The 22,093-nt window shown below is 44.2% G+C and overlaps 1 protein-coding gene across 4 annotated transcripts in view; it reads left to right on the plus strand.

Moving 5' to 3' along the window:
* Positions 1-22,093, plus strand: part of NEDD4L (NEDD4 like E3 ubiquitin protein ligase) — a 303,889-nt gene that overhangs the window by 158,556 nt on the left and 123,240 nt on the right. For 3 of the 4 annotated variants that reach the window (XM_059706201.1, XM_059706202.1, XM_059706203.1), the window contains 2 exons: positions 18,785-18,866; positions 21,312-21,350. In XM_059706201.1, the coding sequence (XP_059562184.1) occupies positions 18,785-18,866; positions 21,312-21,350 (121 nt within the window). Of the gene's footprint in view, positions 1-18,784; positions 18,867-19,982; positions 20,007-21,311; positions 21,351-22,093 lie in introns of those variants that run through there. The other variant, XM_059706205.1, reaches the window with a different exon arrangement.

Below are 22,093 nucleotides of genomic sequence, written 5' to 3' on the forward strand. Positions count from 1 at the left end.
TGGAGCCTGCAACCGCGGGGAGCTGGGGGTCCCCTGCCCAGGCCTGACACCTCTGCCGGAGGCCTCAGGCCTGTTCAAGGGGCCGATCCGGTGATTGGTGATCGGAGGGTGATGAGGGTCAACTCCTCTGGCCGAGGCATCAGGCCTGGGCGGGGGGCTGAGCCGGGGATTGGGGGTATATGATGGTCCCCTTGCCCAGGTCTGAAGCCTGGGTCAGAGGCGTCAGGCTTGGGCGGGGGGTGGAGCAAGCGATCAGAGGGAGATGGGGGTCCCCAGCCCAGGCCTGATGTCTGGGCCAGAGGCATCAGGCCTGGGTGGGGGGTGGAGCCGGGGATTGGGGGGACATGATGGTCCCCTTGCCCAGGCCTGAAGCCTGGGTCAGAGGCGTCAGGCTTGGGCGGGGGGTGGAGCAAGCGATCAGAGGGAGATGGGGGTCCCCTGCCCAAGCATGATTCCTGGGCCAGAGGCCTCAGGCCTGGGTGGGGGTCAGAGCCAGTGATTGGGGGGAGATGGGGGTCCCCTGTCCAAGCCTGACACCTCTGGTGGAGGCATCAGGCCTGGGCAAGGGGCCGAACAGGTGATCGGAGGGTGATGGGGGTCTACACCTCTGGGCGAGGCATCAGGCCTGGGCAAGGGGCAGAGCCAGCAATCGGAGGGGCCTGGGCTGGGGGCAGAACCAGTGATGGGGGGAAATGAGGGTCCCCTGCCCAGGCCTGACACCTCTGTCAGAGGCATCAGGCCTGGGCAAGGGGCCGATCCTGCGATTGGAGGGTGATGGGGGTCAACGCCTGAGGGCTCCCAGTATATGAGCGGGGGCAGGCTGGGCTGAGGGACACTCCCCCACACACACACCCAGTGCACGAATTTCGTGCACCGGGCCCCTAGTATGTATGTGTGTGTGTGTGTGTGTGTGTGTGTGTGTGTGTATATATATCTCTCCATCCCAGTGCACGAATTCGTGCATGGGTGGGGTCCAGCCAGCCTGCCCCAACAGGGGCCAATTGGCGGCAGGGCTGGCCAGGGGGAGGGGCCATGGGTGGTCGGCCAGCTGGCCCCACCCCCGATCGGGGTGGGGTGGGACCAATCAGGGGCAGGGCAGGGCAGGCCGGGGAGAGGGGCCTCAGGCAGTTGGGGGAGGAGGTTGGGAGGCCCAAACGGGCTGGTTGGCCACTGCAGTGTGCATCATAGCGACCAGTCGTTCCATCATTCTGGTTACTTGGCTTTTATATATATAGATGTGGTGTGGTGGCTGAGAATAGAGAGGGAAATGGTTGAGTTGTACCACTGACATAACACAAGTTTTGCCGTTTGCCAAATGGAATTATGTTAGGTTCTGTGACCTCCAATATTTGAACTCTCATTTGTCTTTTTTTCCCAAGTCAAGATTTATTATAGCAGCTATGGAATCAAAAGCTTATAAATTGTTACTGTTTTGAGACTGTAAGATAAATAATGAGTGGCAGGGGTGAATGGGAACACATGCAAAACAGGGCGTTTATGAGATGTAGTCCATATGCACGTCCTGAACTCTTAAACCAGCATCCCTGAGAACCAGCTATTGTGTCCTAGTTTCTCAGGTCGCAGGGCCCACAGTTCCTAGGGGCAGGGGAAGCCTTGGGATGTGGTCTAATATCCACTACCAGGGACAACAGCAGCTCACCAGCTGCTCAAGTATAGGGTGTGCCTCCTCACCATTGGATGAAGTTAGCTGATGGAGATCATGACATCTGATAATTTCCAGGTGTGGGTGGCAGAACCACAAAACACACCTGTGTATGTCTTACTGCATGCAACATGCATGCCCTCAATTATGTTGCTATCCCACCCTTAATTGAGTAAATCAAGGCCAACATAAAAGAAGAAAAAAATTCTATCTTTGTCAAATGTGCAACTGTTACATTCTTGTGAAGGCTCTTCCCCTCCAATTGATGATTTCCCATTTCCTTCAAGTTGTTCAAAATCACTGTTTCAGAGAGGTCCCTGGACCATCCTCTTCTAGAATCTTTGTCCACCTCCCAACATCAGTCTCTTTGCCAGCAGTATCTTTCTCTCTGTAGTATTTGTCATGTTCTAACACACTTATACTAATTTATTCTGTGTTGTTTGCCACCTGTCTCCCTTTGTTAGAGTGTCAACTCCACAAGGGTAGGGAGTTTTCAATGATTTTTCCCTGTTGTATTTCAGGTGCCTAGACCGGTGCCTGAGACATATAGTAGGTGCTCAGTGAATATTAGTTGAATGAAGTAATGGGAGAGCAAGCCAGGCATCCGAGCTTTGGAGGGTCTATGAAGGGGAGCCTCCGTGTGGTCTTCCTGATCCTGACTTGCTCAGGTGGAGGCTGAGGTTGCTTCTGAGTTCTTATACCTTTTCAGCAAGTTGTCTATAGGTCGCCTGGTTCCATCTTTATGCCTTCGTAGGATGGGATTGGCTGGGTGGCTCTCACCACATTGAGATGAAAGTCAAATTGCTCGACTTTCTTCCATGCTTTTCTGAGTTGGAGTTAAGCCCCTGGTTTCTGTTTGTCCACAGGGAAAGGGCTCTGTGAGACTCCCTGCAAGATATTCATCGACCCGGCAAATGTATTACCCACTGTGGGCTTTTCCTACCTAATTGCCATGCTAGTTTTCAGCATTCAGCATGCTGCCATTACATGCTCTCTATGGATTGACTTAGCCTTAATCCTTGATTAATTGCCTTTTGTTCAAACGCCCACAGAGCAGATTATCTTTCACTTTTAGCTTCTGCTCCAATCCTATTGGCTTTCTTTGTTTCAGTCTGGATGTGAGAAAAATAACCAAGAAATCACAAGTGAAGCTCTTTTATTTCTAGCCAATATACTCCTATCTTAGCAGGGCTGTAGTTGAGAAGATGAGAGGTGGCCATTGCTCAGAATGTATGTTCCATGATATGGACAATGACATTTCCCAGTATCAATATGGACAATGACATTTCCCAGTATCATTCCACTGTAGAGCTTGAGATTGGCCCTAGCCACCTCTTCCCCAGACCCCAAATACCTGGCCTGCCCTCAGGCTGTCACAATACCCTGTAAAGCAATTACTTGGTGCAGACCTACTGTGTGACTGGAATGTCATATACACAAGTAACCAAGACATGGCTGTGTTTGCAAGAAGCTTCCAGATTGGTAGCAGAAATACACAGAGAAGTAAACAATCACTGTACAGATAGACTTCTGCCAATAGGAGTGGGGTTTGGGGGTTAGGAAGTCTTGTCAGAGGTAGTGGAGTTCGTCGCAAAGGTTATGTGCAGGAAAGGTGGGTGCAGGGCATTTTCAGCAGAGGAAAAAACATGGTGTGCTCAGAGAAGTAAAAATCCCCTTTGGTTTGATGTGTATGGCACGTGGAAGGTGACATTGTAGGGGCAGGTAGGGGCCAGAGCCAGGCAGACTGTGTATGTCACAATAGCCTGGACTTTATCTTTGAGGTTACAAGAACCAACTCAGAGTGGGTGATTCCCACGTGGTTGGTTTGGGTGATTGGGTTAATATTTGGCAGCATTAACAAGATGTGGATTAGAGGAGGCTTGAGCTTGTGGCAAAATTTATCCATGAGGTGCTTAATCATCAAGGTCGGGGTGGCCAGAGGTTCCTTAATTTGCCTGCCTGGTGCTCAAGCCTGAGGACCTCAAAAGTATAGACCATACAATACATGGTGTATAAATCTAGTTGGCAGTTAATAAATGGTTTTGGCTGGAACACATTGTTGCCCCACACAAGCCATTTCTTGCATTCAGATCATGTATGTCTGAGTCAGGTTGTTCAGTTATAAGGAGGCATGCTGCAGGCAGGCATGCTATCTGAATGTTAATTGTTGAGGTCTCAGACTGCTTTTTCAGTGTAGTAACTGAATATTACACCTGCAGAATGGGGACATGCACTTGCATGTTCACCTTGCTTGGGAGAATCTAAACTATTTACTCCCCTAATGACCCAGTGAAGAGAGAGATCATGTCTCACTTTGTGGTACCACCTGCTACATCCACAAGTGGCATATATTTGTGGCACATAATTATGATCACTTGTTAATAGTATCTCAATCCATGTCAGCTGCACAAAAAATCGAGGTTAATTGCAACTAATGTTTTCTCAATCATCTGCTCATATGAAGGACTGTTGAAGAGTTTGTTAGGTGTGTGAAAATGCACATCCATATTGAGGCTTATGCACCTTTATTTTGAAAGGAAGCCTTTCCAAGGTTGGGGAAAAATCAGTAACACTACAAAGGGGTCCCCAATTGTGAGAGCATGCAGGCTGGGCTGAGAGGGCCCCCCCCCCCCCCTGCACAAATTTTCATCCACCGGGCCTCTAGTATATTCATAAAACAGAATTATCTAAACAGTTGCATAACATTAATGCTCTGACACATGCCTTTAGGAGGTGGGCAGGAACAATGCCTTCTAATAAATAGAACCTACCTTAGGCTGTCTTGAGAAGCCCTTAGATCAACGGTTCTCAACCTGTGAGTCGCGACCCCTTTGGTAGTCGAACGGCCCTTTCACAGGGGTCGCCTAAGACCATCCTGCATATCAGATATTTACATTATGATTCATAACAGTAGCAACATTACAGTTATGAAGTAGCAACGAAAATAATTTTATGGTTGGGTCACAACATGAGGAACTGTATTTAAAGGGCCAGAAGATTGAGAACCACTGCCTTAGATAGTCAGTCTCATCTAACATGGTAACTTAAGGGTGGATTTTAAAAAATCTGAACACAAGGAAAAAATCTCCAGTGTGCATCTAGTTTTGGGGGCATGATAGGGAGCTACAGTGTTTGTACTTGGTTGATTTCAGAGCAGGTCAACCAAGATTGTTTTGTGGGGTGGGGGGTTAATCCTCACCTCCTCATTCGAGGATATTTTTCCCATTGAGTTTTTTTTTTGTTTTGTTTTTTGTTTTTGTTTTTGTTTTTGAGAGAGAGAGAGAGAGAGAGTGGAAGGGAGGGGGAGAGACAGAGAGATAAACATTGATGCAATTGGTTACCTCTTGAACGCACCCCGACTGGGGCCAGGGATTGAACCTGCAACTGAGGTATATACCCTTGACTGAAATCGAACCTGGGACCCTTTAGTCTGAGGGCTGACACTCTGTCCACAGAGCCAAACTGGCTAGGGCTCAACCAAGATTTTTAACACTGCTCAAGCCTTCCTTTCTTCTCGACAATATATGAGTCCAGGAAATCCAGTGTGAGTGTCTGCATGATTGAGGGGAAATGCATGCCTTACGACACTCCTCTCAATAGCATTGGGGCGGGGGCATTATCATAATCAGGCCCTCCTTATATTGATTCTAGTTTTTTCTCCCTGTGATAATCCAATGAAACATAACTGTTTTTTTCCTCTTTTAAAATTCAGTTTTTAAAAAGTCTTGTGGTGCTACAGAACAGAATTCAGCATAATGGGAAGGTCAAGTGTCCGGTGGTGGTTTGTTTGCACGTTTAAAAGCCTTGAAGATAAAACTTGAAAAAAATTATTTCGCAAATTATTTTCTGAGAGTTAAGAGGATACTTGGTTTCCCTGAGGAATTCTAGGATTTCACCGGCGACTCTTTGTGTTTTTGAGAGCAGTCTGAATGTGACCAGCAGGGTAGCATGAGGAATAAGGGCTGTTGTGCAACTTAGGACGAGTCCACAATCCCTTAACTGCATTTGGAAAAATCAGAAACCTTGAGAACTGAAAACATTTTTGTAGGTTTGTAGAAAACCTCATAACCACACCTGATCTGAATGGACTTGACAGAATTCCTGGTTTTAGGTAAAATACTTAATGTACATACACGTTGTAGCGCACATGTTAACATTTGAGTATGGGTCCCACCCCACGCCTCTCCTGGGAATGTTACATAATCATTGGAATAATCAGAACCATCTTTCTACAATGAGAAAAAAGTCAGAGTTCTGTAACACATTTGGCTGGAGGGCTTCTGATAAGGACTGGTTTTAACAGAGTGCTAGTTTCTGAGGGCTGCCCTGATAAAGTACCACTAACTGGGTTGTCTCATAGTTCTGGAGGCTGGATGTCTGAAATCAAGGTGTCAGCAAGGCCATGCTCTCTCTGAGGGCTGTGGGGAAAACTCCTGTATTGCCTCTTCCTTTTCTGGTGATTGCTACGATTCTTAGCATCCTTCCCTTCGGCTTGTGGGCGCATCTGCCCAGTCACATGGCCCTTTCTCGCTCTGTCTTTACATCATCTTCCCGTGTGCATGTGTATTCCTGCGCCCAAATCTCTCCTCTTATAAGGATACAGCCACATTGGGTTAGGGCTCACCCTAATGACCTCATTTTAATTTGATGACCCCTATAAAGACACCATTTCCTCGTAGGTTACATTCTAAGATACTGGGACCTATGACTTCAGTATATCTTTTTTGTGAGGGAATGATATAGCCCATATCACAGGGAATGGTTCCATATGAGCTCTTCTGTGTTTTTTTTGTTTGTGTGTTTGTTCAGGGCAGGGCCACTTCTGAGGCCTGCACCCTCAGTGCTTCCCTGGTGCCCTGGTGGCTGCATCATTGAATGGGTCTCACTCTTCACTCTATGGAGCTGTCACATGTCACATTAATCCCATGGGAGGGAGGAGTCCTTTTCCCTCAGAGAATCTCACCTGTAAGAAGACAGATTCTTGCACTGAGAACTGGACTGGGGGTTAGCTCCTGAGGTCCCTCTGGCACCACTGCCATTCCCACCCCTGAGAAGTCTAGAATGTTCCAACATATGTTAAACGGAGGATTGTATAGAAAGTGCTTAGTGGGTTCTTGACACATAATAAATGCTCTTGGGTAGAGAGGGTGATATTTTTTATGTGCAGAGGAAATGTCTGACGGTACCCTCTTCTCTCCACCACTCTCCCATTTGCCCTGAAAATTGACCCCATGAGGCCTGCACTCAGCACAGTTGTTTAGTATCCTTCATGGTGTCGCCCTCTGCTAGACCTTTGTTCCTGAGCACCCACAGGCCTCAACAGGATCCATCTCTGCGATACTGGGGCACTGTCTACCTCCGGGAGCCGTCTTCAGTCCTCGCATCCCAGAGTGAGCAGTGAGGCTGAGATGAATGTGAGCTGTGCTTCAGGAACTGATGGCTCTTCCTGAGTTAAACATCTGTGCCTCCCTGTTTAGTTAATAAAGGCTGAGTTCCCTGAGTAGTTCCCTACCTTAGAATTTGCCCTCTTTCCTACTTCAGCACAGGTCGGTGTCAGTTCCACCGTGGTGTCAAGTTCAAAGTCCCTCTGCTTGGCCAGCAGTATTTCTTTCTGTCATAGGGCATGGGTGGGATTAGCCAAGGAATGGACTTCAGGGTTATAGGAGAGTGATGACTTTGGAAGTCCGTTCCCACATGGGAATTTCGGTGTCATTCTGTCTGTGTGCCTGTTTTTTAAGACAATTGACTTTATAAATTGGGGGTGGAGGGAGCTAATTTATAAACAATGAAATGTAGTTAGGCGATTAAGAATGCATCTTTGAGTTTTTGTTTTGTGAAGTTCATGCTAGGTTGACTTTTGAAGTGTGAGGGGAGTGGATAGGTGAGCAGGTGTCAGTATCCACCAGAGTCAGGTCAGAACAAACCAGCCGACCAGCTGCCTCAGAATTTCCCCCTTACCCTGTTTCCTTTAAAACTGAATTCCTAACAGGCTCTTATTATTACAGGGTCCTTGTAACGTTACTCTCACTAGACACTAGTGTTGTTTTAAGTAGGCAAGAACTGGCTTGCCTTAACTCTCTTCCTTCCCTTCACCCCCATCAAAATAAACAGAAAGTGGTGCTAACAGGTAAGTTATAGTTATAGGTAGGCTTATAGGTTGCCCTTCCTATGACCCCAGTAAGCATGGGCAATGTCAAGCAGCCAGAGTGAACCCACCAGTCAAGGCAAAGCCCCTGGCCTCCAGCAGACTTGAAGCTGTACCCTCCTTCTACCCTCTCAGGAGTGATAGGCTAAGTGGGGGCAGAAGTGCTGAATGAATGAGCTCATTGTACTGGACCCTGGAGAAAGAGGAAAAGATGGAATCCTAGTGGTTCCCAAAGTGAGGTGTCCAGATGAACAAATTGTTACAAATGCAGATTAGTGGCTCCTATCTCAGATCTGAATGGGAAACTCTGGTGTTGGGGCTAAGTAATCTGTGTTTTAAACCTTGCTCAACAGTAAAAAATTTAGAGAAAAAAATAACCACAAAGAAGAAAATAAACATAATTCATAAACTTATCTAGAAAGAACAACTATTAACTTTAGCTATGTTTTTCTCAATTGCTTTCATATATTATACAGTTGGTCACATTTTTTAGATCCTGCTTATTCCTGAATATTATACCATGACTAGAGGCCCGGTGCACAAAAATTTATGCACTCGGGGGGGAGGGGGGTCCCTCAGCCCGGCCTGTGCCCTCTCGCAGTCTGGGACCCCTTGGGAGATAACGACCTGCTGGCTTAGGCCTGCTCCTGGGTGGCAGAGGGCAGGCCCAATCTCTAGGTGCAGCCCCTGGTCGGGCTCAGAGCAGGGCCGATTGGGGAGTTGGGGCGCCGCCCCCTGTCATGCACAGAGCAGGGCAGATTGGGAGCTTGCGATGCCACCCTCAGCCATGCTCAGGGTAGGGTCGATTGGGGGGTTGGGGCACCGTCCCCTGTCACACTCAAGGCAGGGTCGATGGGGAGGTTGTGGCGCCACCCCCTGTCACGCACAGAGCAGGGCCAATCAGGGGGTTGGGGCACTGCCCCCTGTCACACGCAGAGCAGGGCCCATCAGGGGGGTTGGGCTCCGTACCCTGTCACACACAGAGCAGGGCCCATCAGGGGGTTGGGGAGCTCCCCCCTGTCACTCACCGAGTACGGCGATAGGGGAGTTGGGGCACCGCCCCCCGTCACACACAGAGCAGGGCGGATCAGGGGGTTGGGGCGCTGCCACTGTCACACTCAGGGCAGGGCTGATGGGGAGGTTATGGCTCTACCCCGTCACACACAGAGCAGGGCCGATCAGGGGTTGGGGCGCCGCACCCTGTCACACACAGAGCCGCAGGTCGATCATGGGGTTGGGGAGCTCCCCCTATCAGGCACAGAGCAGGGCTAATCAGGGGGTTGGGGTGCCTTCCCCTGTCACGAACAGAGCAGGGTGGATAGGGAGGTTGTGGCCCCGCCCCCTGTCACACACAGAGCCACAGGGCGATCAGGGGGTTTGGGCGCTGCCCCCTGTCACACTGATCCCGGTGCTGGGAGGCATATTACCCTTTTACTATGTAGGATAGAGGCCTGGTGCACGGGTTGGGGCCAGCTGGTTTGCCCTGAAGGGTGTCCTGGATCAGGGTGGGGGTCCCCACTGGGGTTCCTGGCCAGCCTGGGTGAGGGGATGATGGCTGTTTGCAGCTGGTCACACACCCTTCAGGGTGGGGGTCCCCACTGGGGTACCTGGCCAGTCTGGGTGAGGGGCTGAGGGCTGTTTTCAGGCTGGCGAGTGACTGAAGCTCCCAACCACTCCTTTTTTTCTTTTTTTTAATTCTGGGCCAGCTTTAGCTTTGAGGCTTGGCTCCAGCTCTTAGGTCTCCGCTGCTGAAAGCAGGTTTCTGGCCTTTGTTTACCTTCTGTATTTGAAACAATGTTGCGATCCTGCTGGCTGAAGCCCGACGGACTAAAGCAGGTTTCTGGGGTTTTGTGTAGCTTCTATATTTGTAACATAGTTGCTTAGAGTTGCAGCTCAGAGGCCTGCAGCGGCAGGCGGGGAACGTTGGAGTCCTCCATCACTGAAGCAAGCAAGCCTCATGTTCACTTTAAGCTGCCTGGCTGCCGGCCACCATCTTGGCTGGCAGTTAGTTTGCATATTGCCCTGATTAGCCAATGGGAAGGGTAGCGGTTGTACGCCAATTACCATGTTTCTCTTTTATTAGATAGGATTATTTTTCCCACTTAAAAATATTTGTTGAAAACATGATTTTAATGTTTTATGATATTCTAGTCCATGATTATACTATGATTTATGTAATCGCTTCTTTATTGGTCTAGAGCAGGGGTGGGGAATGTCTGGCCCGAACGCTGTATCATTTGGTCTGGCCCTGCCAAGACAACCACAGGTGGGACTCAAAATTAATAAATCTAGGAACTTTTTCCATAGCAACATAATTTTTAAGTTGATAGTTTTGTATGGCCCATAAGTGATTTTATAAATATCCAAATGGCCCTTGGCAGAAAAAAGGTTACCCACCCCTGGCCTAGATTTGTTGATCAAAGGCAACAACATTATGAATGTTTTATATACATCCTGCCATCTGACTTTCCAGAAAACATATAATAATTTATTTCAAGTAGTAGAGTATTAAAATATCTGCCTCTCTTTAGAAAGTGATAACTTTTTTGTGTCTTTGATAATGTTAGATGAAATTTCAGTTTCGTCCTGACTGGTTTGGCTCAGTGGATAGAGCTTCGGCCTACGGACTGAAAGGTCCCAGGTTCGATTCTGGCCAAGGGCATGTACCTTGGTTGTGGGCACATCCCCAGGAGTAGGTGTGCAAGAGGCAGCTGATCGATGTTTCTCTCTCATCGATGTTTCTAACTCTCTATCCCTCTCTCTTCCTCTCTGTGAAAAATCAATAAAATATATTTTTTAAAAAATTTCAGTTTCAATATGATTGCATGTATACATATGTTTTATTTCTTCTCTCATACTATCTAGGTAGTTTTTTCCTTATTTTGTGTTTTGCGTTATTTCTTTATCAGTAATTTGTGTAACACTGGCTATAATAGTAAAAGTGGAAAAGAATGAGGAAACCTACAAAACAGGTTTTTCAATGAAATTTTCTGGGTTAGGGAAGTCTCAGTGTGTCAAATACATCAGGTAGTCAAAATAAATTTGATCTCTGGTGCTATGTAACATTCTACATTACCCATGTAGTAATGAGTAAAGACACAGTCCTTGTACAGGCTGTCCCTATTGAGCAACTGCATTTACAGGAAGGAATTATTGCTTCTTTCAGATTATGGTTGAGTTGTTTCCTTAAAAGGGAAAAAAATGGTTGAAAAATGAAGCCCTATATTATTATTCTTGTGATATCCAAGTATCTTGGAAGGACATCTTTAGAGCTTATGGTCAAGGCAGTGTCCTTCCAACTTGGCTGCAATCTGAACATAATCCACCTTGAATGCTTTGCCCAGAGGAGGCAACTTCTGCCTTTCTCCCCCTTCTCTCCTCCTCCTCCTCACTGTCCTGCCTTCTTTAAAATATGTGGATCTCAGCAAAGACTATTTAGTCTGATAACAATGAGTGAATAATCATTGCAAAAGGACTAGCCCTGACACATTCTGGTTTGTCATGGAACACTTCAGTGAGTCAGATGGAGAGGGTCAAGTATCACACCATTAACGATGCATCAAGACGGACTGTCTTTGTTTGGTGTGTCCCAGGAGAGTGAGCAGTGAGCAGATCCGGAAAATGTTGCTTAATGGTGATGGAGGTGGAATGAGAACCCTCTCTGAGTTCTTTAAACCTAGTTGAACATGAACTTTGAGACTTGGTTACAGAAGATCTGACGTTGGGTGGTGGGCACACGGTGTAATATACACTCTTGTAACATAGAAACCGACACCTGAAACCTGCATGTTCATGTTGACAAATGTTACCCCAATAAATTTAATAAAAAATGAAATAAACCTATTTGGAAATCAGTGTAAGCCTGTAGTCCTTCAATCTCTATTAGAGATAACCAGAGGGTCTCAGAGAGGGGAAGCAGAATTCTGTGTTGAGAATAATTACAATTCTCTTTTTGCAAAATCAGGATGGGCTTTTGACCAAGGTCTTTTGGTGACTTCTCATAAGAGAGCAGGTACTTGTGGCATTTTTGTTGAGCATCTTGGCATCTGTTAGACTTTTTAAGATTTCATTCCAGGTAACAGGACTTGTCTTCTAGCCATTGAGTTCATGCAGGTTCTGGAGTGGCTCATGTGTCCAAGATAAGGTGATGTCACCATTCTATTTTTTCCCTCTCAGAAGTAATCTTTTGTGTACAGATGAGGTTTCTTGTTTGTGAGTGGGCAGCTTGAATTTCCTAGGTATCTTTTCCTCTGGACTTTATATACTTAGTGAAAACTACACAGGAACCTAAGATCCTTCAGGACTTGGTTTGTGTTTTTCTCACTCCCAACCTAGACATCAAGATTTGGAGGCCAATTCTAACTTTGAGACTTAGAGTTTAAATAACACTAAATCATTAAGATTTTGTGATGCCAGAGCATTAGTGTTAGGCCCTTGCAGACTTACATACAAACACATCACCACAGACATGGAACAAGAGATCCCAGAGCCCCTTATGTGAAGGCCTAATTTATGTAGAGAGCTCTGTAAAAGGACTTCAGTTATAAAAGCGAGGCTGTAAGCAATGCCTTGGAATTCAGTCTGCCGGAATGGTAAGGACTGCTTTGTCTGTGGTGCACCCTGCTCTTCTGTGGGTGATGTTGCCTGTGTAATAAGAGATTGAAGCACCAGTACCACTTCATAGCTTGAGACTGCACATAGTTATCCAGGCCTAAGAGCTGGAGGTTGGTGTGGCTCCAACCTCTCCTCCTAACCTACTCACCATGCTTATTTGCCTACCCACTTCTTTTGAGTACACCTTTGGGTGTGCTCCCAATTCTTTCTTCTTGATCCTCACTGCCTCTGTTGAAATCTTTCTCACTCTTTGGTGCAAAAGTCTTCCCACTGGTCTCCCTGCCCACTGCTTCATTTCGCAGTAACCAGGCTGATCATGAGTTTTCCTATTTCAACAACCGCATGATGGTGATGATGGTGGTGGCAACTGTGGCTAACATTTATTGAGTGCTCACTACATGTCAGACAGCATTATAATTTTAATCTTCCTACCAGCCTCCTTATAAAGGATGTCCTGCTAATATCCCCATTATGTAAATGGTGAAAGTTAGGCCCACAGGGACTTTATAAGTTTCCCAGAAGCATACAGCCATACGCAGGGGGAGCCAGGTTGAGCCCAAGGACGATGGCCTGCTCTTTAATTGCATATAAGCTCCTTGTGATTTGAGCTGGGGCTCCCTCTCCAGCTACCTTTTCTCCCCAAGTCCTGCAGCATGCTACTGGGCCTTTGCCTATACTCTTCCCTCTGGAAAACTCTCACCCTGCTCTTGGCCCTCCTGTCTTGGCTTTAGAAACTCCTCTGGCAGGGGTGGGGGCCGGATGGCCCAGTGCATACGAATCACCTAGAACTCTTGGTAAATGAAGTTTTCCAGGTCTCAACCCAAAGATTGTGATCTAGCAGGCCTGGGGTGGAATCAGGTACCTGATGACAGGTGACTCAGGCGTGCGCAAGGTCAGGAGCCAGCAGTGTTGTGTTCCAGGGTACATTCTTGGCTCACTGCCACAGTCATTGCTATACTTCTGTGTGCCCAATTCACATGGAGGCAGGACTGTCTTTTATTTTCCATGCTTGTCCCCTTGTCTGGAATATGGTAGGCACTCAGTAAAAAGACTATTGTTTGAATCCTAATATCAGTTTGTTGTTTTCTTTTAAAGGCTGAAAAGAAAGAATGTGATGTCTAAGTAGGTACTATGCAGAGAAAAACAAAAGGTTTGCAAAATAGAATTTCTCTTCTAATTCACAAAGCATTGAGCTTCTTTGAGAGTGTTACTGTTCGCACTGAATTATACTGGATACCAGCCACGGGGACAGTGCAGCTAGTTGCCAAGAGTGAATTCAGGTGAACTTTGTTGTGAATAAGATGACTAGTTTGAGCATCTCCACTCAGATCCCCAGGAGGCTTCCACGCAGTATGAGTAATGAGAAAGCAGGGAAAACTTAGTTTGCTGGGATTGGCGGCACCCAGTCTGTACTACGAGGTAATCAGTGGCAGATCAAATCAGCAATCACAGCAGAAGTGAGTGGTCAGAAGGAGTAGCAGAGATGTTCAAATGTCTTACAAGAGAAAAAAGACTAGAACCCCAGTTAGCATGGGTGTCATCAATAGGGCACATGTACTCTGTGTTTGGTGCTGAGCTGGGTGCTAAATTAATACATTATTTTCTCTGATCCTTACAATAACTCTCTGAGTTAGGAGTTGTCATTCCCATTTCATTCAAAGCATTCTGAAGTTAAGAGTGATAAAGTGACTGTCTGAAGGTCACTCAGAGGTTGGTGAAGCTGAGAGTTGAAACTCCAGTGGAAATGGTCAGGGTCTTCTTCCTGCCTGCTTCCCATTGCCTGCCTGTTTTGTTTTGTTATAAAAGTATTATGTATTAAAGATTAACAACAACAATCTTACAACAGTGCAAAAGGGAGTCACATGAAAACCAGAGCTCTCTATGCCTATGTGTGTCTCCCTAAACATTCTGAAGCTTTAGCAGGGGGAAGTCATCGCCAACATAGCTAACCGTTGACCTCAGGACTTGGCTGACCTTTTGCAGCCAAGGTAGGGGATATGTTGAGGATCTGTGAGGTATAGCTTCAGGGGCAGAGGGTTCTTCCAGAACTCGGGTGTTTATCAGAGGGCTCATGTGGACTGGTGTGGAAAGTCCCTGGGAACTGAATTCTCCCTTTTACTACCCCTGCTGAGTATCGTGTTCAGAAACAAAGGCCATCAGGTCTTAAAACAGCATGCATGCATTTGAGAAGAAGCTGGTGGTGGTGAGGTTCACTGACCCTTAGACTTGCCCCAGACACAAAAACGCATCATTTTGTTTTTGCTTGTTGCTTAGGTGATATGGTTTTCATACCTAATAGGTAAGCTGATGAGACGCTGATAACATCTGTAGGGAAATATCAGCCCAGTGATGGTCAAGAGTAGTCTGTCATACTCAAAACTGTGGCTCTATGTCCTGATGGAGAAAACCTCTTGGTAGAGGGTAGAGTCTTATTCCTTCTTGCTCCTATATTTCTAGAAAGTTCTTTGTTTACCCAGGATGGAGTGGGCTCTAGTTCTTATGAATGATGAGAAACAAGTTCGAATTGTTCTGAGATTCAGTATATTCTTTTCTTTTCTTTTTATTGATTTCAGAGAGGAAGGGAGAGGGAGAGAGAAACATCAATGATGAGAGAGAATCATTGATTGGCTGCCTCCTGCACACCTCCTAATGGGGATTGAGCTCGCAACCTGGGCATGTGCCCTCGACCAGAATTGAACCCGGGACTCTTCAGTCTACAGGCCAACTCTCTATCCACTGAGCCAAACCAGCTAGGGCAAGATTCAGTATATTCTATCTAAAAGGGACCATCCATTTCTATTGGTTTTAAAACTTTTTTATATTAAGTTCTAAAACTCTGTCCAAAAAAATTTCTGAAATGGAAGCCAAAAATATGAAACAGATTATGGTAGAATGGTAGTTATCCTGAGATAGTTATGTAGAACTGAGGCTCTGTAGTTTGAAAACCATGATTTAGTCCAACCCCCTTATTTGGAGATATGGAAATGAAGGTTCACAGCGCTAAAGTGACATGTCCAAGGTTACACAGCTAGTTATTTGGAGTGTTGACAAGATGATATCTGACTGTGTGGCCTTCCCCAAAGGTAGACACTTAACTCAGGCGTCTGGTTCCTTCTCCTACTACAGATAAGATAAAGAATGTATCATAATAGCAGTCTCATCCAAAATGTCTTCCAACATGGCAGAATACTAGAAGCTTCTGCCTCTAGACATTCCTTCCAGCCAGCCCTCTTGGTAGTCCGAGGTAGTGTGTGAGGCAAGGCTGTGGTCATGTACTCAGGGAGCCGGATTCTGAAGCAAGCATGCTGTATCCCTCCCTTCCCATCTCTCCTACTTACTGATTAACCTGCTTGATGTCTGTCTCATTTTCTCATCTGAAAATTGTGTCAACTTCATAATCTTGCAGTGAGGATCAAATAAGATACACAAGTAAGTACCTCATGTATGCCAGGCGAGGACTGGATCCTTTGTGGTGACTGGGTGCTGGGCTTGTGGTCATGGTGGTGCTGGTGCCAGTTGTGCTGATAGTTGCGGTAGAGCTGATTCCTGTTCAGGCTGCTCTGACGTCTTCCTGCTCATGTTCTAATTCCTGATGTCTCAGCTTTGTGCTCCAGCTTTCACCTTGCTGAAACGGGAAGGTGCAGTCATTTTCACTCAGCTGGGCTAAGTAGGGCTATGCATTGATGTCCATTTATGAGCTTTGTTGAGTTCACCCTTTTTTGCCCCCCCCCCCTTCCCCCAGCTCACTAGCACTTGTGTGTGCTCCTAGCAAAGTCCTTGGAATGTAGTCAGTACTCGGTAAATATTTGTCAATGTGAATGGTACTGTTGTACCATCACCTGAGACCAGTCTGGGCAGCTCCCACCAGCACCACCCTTGAACTTGGGTCTTCCTGCCCTTCAACCAGCCCATCCGAGGCCCTGTGTTCCCACCCCTTGAACTTGTATCCTGCTCCCACACCTTGGTCTTTGGTTCTCTCTTCCAGGAGTTTCTTGGTTGATCTTCCAGTCCCTACTTGTACCTAGATGAGCACATCAGGACACGCCCAGGCATGCTGTCCTTGTTACAGCTGAGGCCCACTGCCCCAGACATAGAGACCCCACTCTCACCCCCAGGTGCATGTGGCACTTGCTGTAAACTGTTCAGAGGACACAAAATGAGGTCAATGATTAGTAGAAGAATGTGGATGTTCTATTAAAGGGAATGCTTAGTTCTTTATTGCAGTTATATAATAGGCAGCAATCATGATAGCCGAGGGACATGAAAACACAGTCAGCAGAGTTTATAGAGTTCTCTGTCATGTGGGCTTGTGTGTGTTGTTGTGTGTGTGTGCGCGCGCGCATGCACTTGCCTGTGAATGTACCTCCAAGGCATTCTGGGAACTTGTTCTTGAGACAGAGATATCATGCCTGGTTCCTTTTTTTTTTTTTTTTTTTTTTATAGCAATAGCTTGGTGGCTGGAAATAGAGTATTAGTTTCTATAGCTAAAAAAAATACTCTTTAAAAACCTTCTAGAACACTGGTTCTCAGTGTGGTTCCTGGATCCAAGAGCATTGGAATCACTGGGAATTTGTCAGAAATACAAATTCTAGGGTCCCACCACAAATCTACTAGATCTTTAGGTGTCTTTGGGGTTGAAGCTCAGCAATCTATATTTTAACTACCCCCTCTCCCAGGCAGTTCTGATCTGCCCAAGTCTAAGGACCACATAGCCACTGACTCCTAAATCATCACCCCAAGACTGATTAGGAAAGTGCTCCTAGGGTCTTTAAACCTGGATTAGATCTATTTCCCGATTCATCTTTATTTAAGGCTATAGGTGTCCACAAAAGAAAAAGTCGATGTCTGTATTAAAGAAGTGATGTTCTTGAATCAAACCTTCCTCTAAACCAGAACCTTTAGAATACTGAGCAAATTCTGTTGCTTTTTTTTTTTTTTTAAAGATGTGTTGTAGCTTACATTAAGACGTATTTTATGTATAATAAATACCATAATCAAGGCTATGTATATTTTCCCCCCACTAACTTTTGGTTTTTGTTTTTGGGATATTGAGCATAGTCCTGTTACTTCCAAACTTTACATTTTATCACACCTTTCTCTTTCCTTAAAGGATTTCATGGCATATTTGTTGAAGTATCAAATAAAAATCTATATAGTCTTAAGCATTTAACAATACTCTGTAATCTTTGGAAATGTCCTGGAAGTTGCAAAATAAGTGTTTATAGCCGCTAAAGGATAATTCTCAAATAGGGTAGAAATAATTTATCAGCTATAGATAATTAGATGAGTGACCATGGGAGCCCTTTCTATGATTTCCAGGGTCTCGTGTGTGAAATGAGACCCTGGATCACAAATTCTTATAAAGTGATAGTTTGACTAGTTTTGAGTTATCCCAGGTTACCAAAATTAGAAAATGTGAGTGGATTTATCACACCCTTAGTAGATAGGTAGTTCACAGTAAGCAATCCTTTCAGTACACTTCTCAATAAAAGTTTTCAATTTCCTAAGGAAGTAATAAAAACTCTGGGAGTTGTAGTCAGGAAATCTGAAATTTAATCTAGACTCTACTGAAATCTGTAAATTTAGGCAAATCTCCCTGACTTTCTGGGCCTTAGTTCTTTGTTTTTGAGTTTTTGTTTCTGTTTTAATTGTAAGATGATAGTTGTTGGTTTAGATCAGGGTTGGGAACCTTTTTTCTGCCAAGGGCCATTTGGATATTTATAACATAATTCGTGGGCCCTACAAAATTATCAACTTAAAAGTTAGCCTGCTATATTTGGTCAAACACTTAATTAACTCAGCCCTAGTGCCTTGGCAGAGCCAAACAAAATGATTTCAAGGGGCTTATACAGCCCTCGGGCCAGACGTCAGGTTCCCTGTCCCTGGTTTAGATAAACAATTTCTTTTCCTTCACTAAAAGAAAAATAATTTGTACATAAATAGTGGAAATCAGAATATACTAGTAAATAAGACATGAACTAAATTTTCTAGCTAGATTGTGCTAATCTGAACACATTTTGTATGCTTTTTAATATTTTTTCTTGAAATCTGTTTTGTTTAGGAAAAAAATGATGGCAGTTTAAATATTTTGAGTTAATAGGGAAGATTATCTTTAAAGTTAGAATCTGAGTTTTGTGATAGTTTTGCTTCTAAATAGACATCGACTCTCGTGGATAGAAACTTCTTTGTATATTTAGTTAGGTGGTATGTTGAAAATGTTATTGCTTAGTTTGTGGAATTTACATAAGCTGGGTTATTAACTGATATTTGCATTTTCATTTAGGTTTTGGCTAATTTAATTTTTTAAAATAATTTTTAAATGAAAAGTATAATCTGATTAAAACTTAAATATTTTCTTACAGTGATCCATACGTGAAACTTTCATTGTATGTAGCAGATGAGAATAGAGAACTTGCTTTGGTGCAGACAAAAACAATTAAAAAGGTAGGTGTCCGTCCTAATTAAATTCCATTTAAGCCATAATTTAACCCAATTAGATTATGTATTTTGGGTCTGTAGTAGTTTATATTTTAAGATTAAGATGGAAATATTTTTATTTTAAGCATTTTCCAGTATTAAACCTATAAATTCAGTGTTAATCCAAAATATGTTTCTGGCTTTTCGTTAAATGACTGTACAAAACAGTATTCTTAAAATAAGTATTATTACAAGTAGCAATTTTTTCCCAGGAAAAGAATATAGCAAAACAAGATTTGTTCTTGTTGGCTTATTATTTTTCATAAAGAAATTTAAAATAATTTAAAATACATTTAATGAAATAGAGTTGTGTGGGGAATTGGTAGGCACAAAGCGGGTGGTCTATCTTGAAACAAGAATTTCCAAAGAGCAAAGTACTTGCTTAGCTACATGAAAACAAATAAAAAACATTAATAATAAAACTATGTTTATGTGCATATGTTTTACTTTTCTAAATTTCACACATATGATTTCATTAAAGATGTTTTCCTAACTGTATTTTAATTCATCTATCTCCATGGAATATAATGTGAAATAATTTGCTCCATATTTAGGACATTTGTTGAAGATGCTTTTTTAAAATCCAAAATGCTGTTATTCTTCATGCTTTGGTGTTATTTACACATTACTATTATTTTTTCCTTGCTACCTTTGGGTAGTTAGATAACACTGTGATAAGCATTTCCTGGAGAGTTGGATGGCTTTTTAAAAAAATGGTAACTCTCCTGCTATTGTGCAGACACCTGGGCTCCATGACCGGGTCATTTTGTGTAAGGAACGGCAGCTGTAGCGTGCCCTCCACCTGGCATTCGGCCTGGCATTAAAAATGTTTTGATTAGTGGGGAGGATGCCTGCGAAGGACGGAGGCCATTGTTTGCTGTGCTAGGCGCTGTCACTGGTTTGGTTATCAGTGGAGAGAGAGGCCCGCCTTGCAGGGAAGGCAAGCCGAAGGCGGAGGGAGCAGAGAACCAGAGCCACCGAGGCGGTGATTTGCGATATTGAAATGTGTTTTCTTGGGAAGGGAGGCCCTCCTCCCCTCTCCGCTCCAAGGTAGAGGTGCAGCTGCATGGCTGGGGCTGCTCTGCCTGCTTGGCAGCCAGCCTCCTGGTTAGTATTACTGCGCTGTGTTCGCCGGGGTTTAAGAACTGCTTTCATTCTCCTCTCCGCCCGGCTTTCATGCTGTTTTGTGGTCTCACGTTGTTGTTGTTTTCTTCCCTTACCTGTCCTTTGCTTCCTCCCCTCTACATTTCTATGAAGCTGGTCCCCAGGGCTGCTGCAGCCCATGGCACGCCTGGGCCTGCCCTGCCTCTCCCTGGCTGCCTGGCACCCATCTCCACTCCCTCCTCCTCTCTTCCATCACCATCCTGTCTCCCATAACCATCCCCGCTCCATTCTTAGCTAAAATAATGAAATCCACTATTTAGGGCTGGATTTACTGTTGAGTTGTGGGTGGGGAAAGTGCTGATTTTTAAAAATGCCAGTTCAGTGTTATACAAATTGTGTTTTTTATTTTTTATGGTGCATTGTGTTGTTGTTGTTATTTGCTTCTTCCTGCACTAGTATGTTAAAGGAAATTGGTTCATAAAAGAAAATATTCTGACTGCAGAGTATCTGTAGCCATGGGTGAGGTTGTGATTTCTCAGTCTCAAATTTTTACACATAATTTTTAAGACATGTATTTATTTAAGAGTGTTATGCATGTCCAAAATGCACAAATTATACATATATATATGTATATGTATATCCTGTGCTTAGGACAAAATATCCTTTCCATGTTCTGTGTGGTATATATTTAAATGGATTGATAGGGAGGTGGATGGAGAGAAAGATGGAAGAATAGGGAGAAGAATATTTTTAAACCTGTTATTTTGGGGGAAAATAATTTACTTTATAACTGGCAGATATTTTTTCTTGTTATATGATATGATCATCAATATTGTTCCTAAAGAATGTTCTTCAGATTTGAGTATTTATATAAGTAGTGAGCACTTTCACCTTCCTACCACCTGCTTCACTTCTCTCCAAAACGGATTTTTGTAGCACACAGGTTGAGGGAAGGGAACACAATTTATCTCTTTCTGGATAGGGTAACTATATCAATTTTAATTTCTTAAAAGATATATTTCTATCTTCATGATGATGGCTTTTTACAGGTCCCCAATGTTATTCCTTCTGATTGATAGCTTGCAATTTATGTTTTTTTGGTCTATAAATTATCTGTGCCCCTCCTAGTTTGGTTTATAGAATATTCTCAAATAATTGACTAAATGCTTCTTTTTTGCCACTTTGAGACTTTCTCAGCTCTTTTTTAAATCAGAAAAATGGTTAAGCAAATATGTGGACTGTGTTGTACTAGTAACTGCTGAAGTTTCAAAGACTGTAAAAGGTATTAAAAGATACTTTCTCTTCCAGACGCTGAACCCAAAATGGAATGAAGAATTTTATTTTAGAGTAAGTTTTTCATTTTTTTGGTAACACTTGTTATAACTAGATTGATATATTATCCTAATAGATTCATATTGAATGAAAGCTGTTAACTTTTTATTGTGAAATTCCTTTCAGTATGAAAATCGGTTGGGTAGCCTCCTAATGTGCCCCAAATTTTCAAAGACTGTGACGAGTGGTAATGAAATCTGACTTGTTTTATTTGGAAATGTTTTAGGGAAATAAAAAGAAAGCTATCCAAATATATTTTAGCCTTTCTATTAAAAATTTTCTTTAAAAATAAGGCAAAATATCATTAAAACACTAGTTTACTTCTAGAGATATAGGTTATGAATTATTTTAGAGATAGGATAAAACAATAGAGGCAACATGATTAAAAAGAAGCCTAATTATCAAGTATGTTCCAGTAATGAAGGAAAATGTTGTAATTCAAATATTTAGTGTGAGTGTATATGTGTAGTATAAAACTACCTCTGGAATTTAAGTATCACTGAATTAGGTAAAATTTCCTTAACCTTTTATATTTAACTAGAGGCCTGATGCACGAAATTCGTGCAAGGGTAGGCCTTCCTTCCCTGCCAGCGCACCGGCCTTCGCCTGGCACTGTCCGCATCTGCCACCACACCCCCCTCCCCCGGTTCTCTGGTTCTTCGGAGGCCCCCCTCCGCGACCCCTACCCCCCTAATAGATCGCCCCACTGGCCAGTGGCCTGGGCCTCCCTCTGCGGGGTGATCGTGCGGCAATGGCGG

Source organism: Myotis daubentonii, chromosome 8, assembly GCF_963259705.1.
Source record: "Myotis daubentonii chromosome 8, mMyoDau2.1, whole genome shotgun sequence".
NCBI classification, from domain to species: Eukaryota; Metazoa; Chordata; class Mammalia; order Chiroptera; family Vespertilionidae; genus Myotis; species Myotis daubentonii.